This window comes from Echinops telfairi, unplaced genomic scaffold (genome assembly GCF_000313985.2).
Source record: "Echinops telfairi isolate 266 unplaced genomic scaffold, ASM31398v2 ScPeMD7_7;HRSCAF=31, whole genome shotgun sequence".
In the NCBI taxonomy this organism is placed as follows: domain Eukaryota; kingdom Metazoa; phylum Chordata; class Mammalia; order Afrosoricida; family Tenrecidae; genus Echinops; species Echinops telfairi.
The window spans coordinates 171,438-178,570 of NW_022103904.1; the positions used below are offsets into that span (position 1 = coordinate 171,438).

The window sequence follows — 7,133 nt, forward strand, 5'->3', positions numbered from 1 at the left end:
ATCTGTATATATTTTTATGTACTTCTTTGTGCTTATATTATAAAAAGATATCACAAACAAACCTAGTTTCAAATAGATAAAGCACCACTAATATTACCAAGAGATTATGTTCTTTATAAATAAAGGATTCTAACAAGTTTATCAAACAGAGTTTGAAGATGGGCCATTTGCTATATGACAGGGTAGAACTGAACCTTTGGGTTTCAGAAGGCAGCTGGTGGGTTAAAACTGCTGACCTTGTCGTTACCAGCCCAGTGGTTAGCCCATTGTGCCACCAGGGCTTCTTAAAATGCACGCATTAAGCATGATGTGTTATTTACTACATAGAACAGGATATTTTAAATAGTACTTTGTCTTCCAGAGAATATTTTGAAATATTCATCTTCACGTACTAGCAGTGTGACTAACAACCAGTGCAAGATTTCTTGGTAGTATTTAATGAGCAAGTAAGAGCTTTACAACCAATAAATTTCTTTGACTTCAGTTGTTCAAACCCAGAACATTTTTCTTAGAAATTAGTATACAGATGTTTATTACAGGATTATTTATGCCTAGGGTAACAAGTGGTTAAAAATCAATATCCAGTAATAAAGATCTCTTGTGTAAATTGCAATATATCCATATTGTAGCTTTGGGCAACCAGTAGAGTTGATCAGGTAAAGTATTTCGTTGCTAGACAGCCCAAGTACAAGTACAGCAGCCAAAGCCATACCACAACCAAATCCCTACCATCCAGTCAATTCCAACTCATAGGAATCCCATGTAGGGTTTCCAAGACAGCAAATCTTCACGGGAACATCCAGCCTCGTCTTACTCCGAGAGCAGCTAGTAGATTTGACCTTGGGGCTAGTAGTCCAAACATCTACTTCATATCACCACTCTTTTCGTATGATGCAAAGGAGGCAGAAACCAGACCTCATAAATGTGACATTGGAATACATTTTTAAAGTTGTAATTTATAAGTTATAATTGCCCTGAGTATAACCTTGGGGATAAAAAGCAAGAAAATAAATAAAATCACTCTTTTAGAAATACTGGGAGGACTGAATAAGACGATGTGTGTCAAATATGAGTATCATTTTGGTTCAAAATGTTGTTGTCTAAGAACAAAGCAAGTTCCAAAACAAAGCCTTGAAAAAACCATCAACTTGTAGAAATAGGGAAAGAGAGAGAGAGAGGGAAGGGAAGAAGAGAGGGGAAATGAGAAGTGGGGAAAGGGGTCCGAGAGGAGGAGGAAAGGTTGATTTTGGTAGTACCAAACACTCACACTCCCTGCCCTTGAGTCCAATCAGACGCACATCACCCTCTAGGACAGGGTCAGACTGTCCGGATGAGCTTCTGAGCCTGGCACTCTTTACCGAGTAGAAAGCCTTGTCTTTCTCCCACTTTGATAATACAGACCCCCAATTTTGAGTTTTCATTTCGTCTTTATGTTTTTCTGTGTCTTATAATGTTATGTCTCTACATGTTTCCTGATGTAATTTTTCATTATGAGAAAAGGACCCAAGAGATGCTCTCACAGGCTCCCCCAGATTCTGGTGTCACAAGCACTGAGCTTGTCCCCGCTAAGATACCCACATTTCATGCTCACTGCCCCCCTCCAAGACGCTGTCCCTGAACTCAACCCACCGGATCTTTACTTTATAAAACCATCGGCACAGCCTGGATTTGATCTTTCAAGCTCCGCACAGTCAGATGAGCCTCTTTCAGTGATACGTGCTGCAGGCTAAAGGTCTGCCTGATGCCTTCCCCAGCTGGAGGAGAATCAGGTCTTAGAATTATGATAGGGCTAAGGATCATGATAGGAGAGGGAATTTCAATATCCTTTATGGCTTCCCTTTTGCAAGGTCCTAGGTCAGTGGTTCTCAAGCCTCCTTATGCCACAACCCTTTAATTCAGTTCCTCGTGTTGTGGTAAGGAACCATGACATTATTTTCGTTGCTACTTCGTAGCTGTCATTTGGCTACTGTTAGGAATCGGGCGACTCCTGTGAAAGGGTCGTTCGACCCCCAAAGGGGTCACCACCCACAGGTTGAGAATCGCTGCCCTAGGTGATGCATGAGGTCTCTGCTCCAATACTGGCTGGAAAAAGAAAAGACATTTTGAACCCATGCCAGGGCGCCACCGGAGACTCTCTGCTCCCGCAAAGAAATACCGTCTCAGAAACCCTTAAAACCAGTTCGACTCTGCCCGGCAGGGCAGCTAAGAGTTGAAATCCACTCCGTGGTAGAGAGGTTTTTGTTTACTGCTGCTGTTTGTTTGTTGAAGGGTGCCACCGGAGTGAGGGCTGGTGAACGCTGCTGTGGATCACATGCAGGAAGCGCCCTGCAGCATGCAGATGGAGGATCGGCTGCACCTGCACGGCTTTGGTGTGGGGGATTTTGTCCCAAACTACGGAGGTCGTGGCAGATAGGTGCCCAGTTGTCTTAGCCTAGTGATGAGGCTCCTCTCCACGGCAGCCTCCAATTTCAGACGTGAGCAGTCGTATCTAGACCTTTTGTGCTGGTGCCTCTGTTTTCAATTTGGGGGTTGGGAGTAGCTTCCTGGTGCCATCACTTAGATCCCCTTGGCTACATGTTCTTCAGCCATAGACAAGCTCCGCCTGGTCCCGATCCCCAGGCCCCAGGCCGGTCCCGTGCCCTAGCTTCACACCCTGGGCTGTGAACGTCAAACGGACGAGAATCTTCATTTGAAGGAACTATGAAAAACGAGTTACCGAGTTGACATTTTTAATTAGTAATATTCTTCTTTTATTTATTTTTATTTTTCTACTAAGTATACATATTTCAGCAAATCTTTGATATTACTATATTATAAAATTATGCCAGATGGAAAAATAACCCATAATCACACTAGCCTAAAATAACCACCCTTAACACTGAAGTGTACTTCAGTCGTTTTTCCTCTGTGTCTAACTCTGCCGAGCTATAATCACTGAACATACAACTGTCATCATGGTTTTCCTTCACTTATCAATATATTATAAGCATGTTTTTAATGTTGTTACACAGTCTTTATGGCCATCATTAATAGCTACACAATATTTTACATAATCAAACTGCCTTTATTTACCATCTTGTCATCTTTAAACTAAAATTACTTTCTCCTTAGAATACATATTCTAAGGTAGGTATTCTTTTATTTAATCTACCGAGTCTAAGTTTTTAATTATATTTTATTTAACATATGAAGAAAATCCCCTTTAAAATTTTTTTAAGTGCACAATTTATTTGTATTAATTACACTCGCCGTTTCCCACAACTGTCGTCACTATGCATTTCCAAAAGTTATTCATCATCCCAAGCAGAAAGCCAGTGCCCACTGAGCAATAATTCCCTATGCTCTCCCCGCCCCCAATAACTACCAATATACCTTTGTTGCTACTTATTTGCTTGCTCTATACCTTTCGTCTAAGTGTGACCATAAAATATGTGTTCTTTGGGGTCTGGCTTATTCCACTCAGTATAATGTTCCCAAGGTCATAGCATGTGTCAGAACTCAAATGCCTTTATGGATGTATTTATCAGGTTCTTCTTCACACCTTGAGTTTACACACATAGAGTTAAAACTGCTTGGTCAAGAGATGCATTCTTTATAATTAATCATTTTATTGCAGGGCTCTTACAAATATTATAACAGTCTATCATTCAATACTATTAAGCACACTTGTACATATGTTGCCAACAAAATTTCCAAAACAATTTCTTTCTACTTGAGCCCTTGGTATCAGCTCCTCTTTTTTCTCCTCCCTCCCTCACACTCCCACCCTCCTGAATGATTGATCAGTTATATATTATTATTATTTCAAATCTTAGACTCTCTGTTGTCTCCATTCACCCACCTTTCGTCCCCCTGGGAGGGGGCTATATATCCAACCTTGTGATGGGTTTTCCCTTTCTACCCCACCCACCCCCACCATCCCACTACCCTCATGAGATCGCTACTCCCACTACTGTTCCTGAGGTTTTACCCATCCCCAATTCCATGTGTCAACAGCTCTTATCTGTACTAATGTGTGTACTCCCAGTCTAGCAGGATGTAGTTTTAAAAAATCTCTTGATATGTATTTCCAAATAGATTTCTTACATGCTTCCACTCGTTGCTCTGTTGTAAATAAACACCACTGTACTATTGGCCTCTCAGGACTAGACAAGCCAAGGATATGGAAGGAGGAGAAGGGCATTCTAACAATGGAGTCTGAGCCAGGCCTTCAGAAAAGTACCCTGCTCCTCACTGGTGTGACCATTTGGTGTTGCTCTGTTTCTTGCAGACTGAGCAGTTGGTAACTCTGTGGGTCCTCTTCGTTTTCACCATTGTTGGAAATGCCACTGTGCTGTTCTCCACATGGAGAAGGAAGAGAAAGTCCAGGATGACATTCTTTGTGACACAGCTGGCCATCACAGGTAAGTAACTATACAGCTGGGAGAAGGGGGGGTGGGGGGTGGGGGGGAGCTGTGTGCCAAATCCCTATGGCTCCTCACTTTCAATTATTTTTTCTAGTACAAATGCAACACCAATATTTCAATGTATTAGTGGGTTCTGGAGTGATTTTTATAGGGATATAAGATACACATTTGAATCTTTCCTCCAGAAAATGTCCATGATGAGAATAACTCACTAACCAAGAAAATAGGTAATACACTACCAGGTACCTGGGTTCTCTAGGACTTCACTCCTATACCCAGTGTGTCACACACAATCTCCCTGGCTGACTAGGTGATAATATGATATTTACAGATCTCCAGAAGGTGATTATGAACTTAAAGGAGGGCATCCCCAAGAATGGACCAGAATGCTCTCGACTGAATAATAAATGTGAACTCTTAAAGACTTCTGAAGATTTAAATCTGTAGGTATCATTTTTGAAGTGCTTGTGATGTAAAACACTACTTCTGGAAATCCTATCAGGAATGAAGCTAATACCCAGGACTCTAATGTGGGATTTGGGGATGAACTTTTCATTGAACTGCAGTAAATCATGCATGGGCTGTTGAGTCAGCCTTCAACTCATGGTGACCCCAAGCACAATGGCGCAAATTGCTGCCATCGTGTCATTCACAAGATTGGTTTGGTTACCGAACAGACCACTGTGATCCATAAGACTTTCATTGACTGATTTCTCAGAAACAGATCCCAAGGCCCTTTATCCTGCTCTCTCTTAGTCTTGTAGCTTCACTGAAACCTGTTCAGCATCACAGCAACACGTAAGCCTCTGACAGGCAGCTTGTGGCTAGGCATGAGATGTATTGGCTGGAAATGGTGAGATATTTTCAAGGAAGAAAATGAGCTGTGAAAGAAAAAGACCCTCACAGAGAAAGGTAGACCCTAAATTGGAAGAGCTCACATTTAAAAGGGAACCCAAACTGGGAGAGCTATTCCATATGACAGTGAAAATGGCAGATGGGATTCCCTGAGGATCCCACCTAAGCCAAACTTGGAGTCCTGGTCACCGGGAGCAAGATGGCTACTGCATTAGTTTAATTTGAATTGTTAGAAATCAAACATAAAACAAAAACAACAGTAGGTAACTGCCCAAAGGGGCTGATGTTTTCAACTGTGCTATAATCTCAGTTACAGTAAAGGCAGTAGAACGTTTTTTAGAATTTATTCTTGGTCCAATTTGTGCATGTGTGCATGCATTTACACGTGTGTGTGTGTGTGTATGACACTGTAACTTAAAGCCCTCATTGGCTACCTTATTTTCAACCTGAATTCTCTTCTCTCTATGTCAAAGTGTAATAGGCTCTTTTGCCAAGCAGGACTACAGTCATCAAGTTGAAAACAAAGGCAATATTGGAGAAAGAGGGATGGTAGATAGGAACCTGAGTCAAAAGGGTGTGTGTTGTAATATAAGCCAACTCTTCCCATCTTTGTTCTAAAGAAGAGTTATGTTCTTCACTCTTGCAATGGAGGGAGAGAGGATAACTAATATCATCCACCAAATTCTGGAAAAGGGTGACATAGCTTACTTTCATTATATTTTCTGTAACCTACATTGTACTTAACTGTGTATTCTGTTAGAGTATACAAATTTGTAAGTGGCAAGAATATCAGCTTATAATTTAAAGTAAGTGAATAATTTGGATTTCACAATCTATTGTCAAGTAAAAAGTTGTGCGTTCATTCTAATTCATAGTCTGTGCTGTTACACTGGTCATAAGCTCACATGAATGCTCTAGACAGTCTGCTTTTCATTTGTTGATTCTTTTGGAAATGCTGAAGCAGGCAGTTCATAACCATTCCAAGTGGAGAATTCTTGGAAAAGAAAGTTTAGTCAGGGTACAAGAAATTTAAAAAGGACTAAAATTCAGTTGACTTTTCATATAAGATGTTCACCCCAAAAGTCAAATCTATTTAGAGTCAATTCTGACCCACAGCAACCCTGTAGGGAAAACAGAACTCTCTCGATCGCATGCTCAAGGCTGCAAATCTTTATGTAAACAAATGATAGCATATTTCTTTAGCAAAGCAGCAGGCAGATTCAAGCCTCTGACCCTTCAGTTAACAGCCACGCACTTAACCACTGAGCCACAAGATCTCCTAAGATATTCACATTTCCTCCATGCACATTAGGGGATGAAAACACATATCAGTGTACTGAGTATTCATATGTTATGAGCACTTGGGTATCAACTAAGAAGCTGTTCTATGAGATTCATATGAATTTGACTGGGATCCCAATCATGTGTTGAGAAATTTGCAAGATTTCTTCAACATTTCTTGACTGTACATTCATATCCAGCATTAAAGGTTCTTGCTTCTCACCTTCACCTTCTCCAACTAGTCTTTCTTTTATTCTATGTACATCTGGACCTACTTTTTTCCCTTTATTGTTGTGTTAGTCTGGGTAGCCTGGAGAAAAAATTCATGGATACTCACATGTGTATAAGAAAGAGTTTAGACATGATTCTACACGTTGAAAATCCCAAAAGCTCCACAACCGGAGTATTGACAGCAGTAGAGGAATATGGAAGAGTGGCAGGAAACTACATCAACAAACAGAAGTCTATCAGTTTGCTATATACATCAGACAGTACCATGGAAGAGGAGATCAAGAAAGCAGTACACTTCACAACAGCCGAGAATAAATTGAAATACCTAGGAACATATTTAACCAAAAAAACTAAAGACCT

At 40.8% G+C, this 7,133-nt stretch overlaps 1 protein-coding gene across 2 annotated transcripts in view; it reads left to right on the forward strand.

Moving 5' to 3' along the window:
- The window catches only part of NPSR1 (neuropeptide S receptor 1), a 214,679-nt gene that overhangs the window by 32,382 nt on the left and 175,164 nt on the right, over positions 1-7,133 (forward strand). For both annotated transcript variants that reach the window (XM_004708016.2, XM_013006053.2), the window contains exon 2: positions 4,271-4,403. In XM_004708016.2, the coding sequence (XP_004708073.1) occupies positions 4,271-4,403 (133 nt within the window). The remainder of the gene's footprint in view (positions 1-4,270; positions 4,404-7,133) is intronic.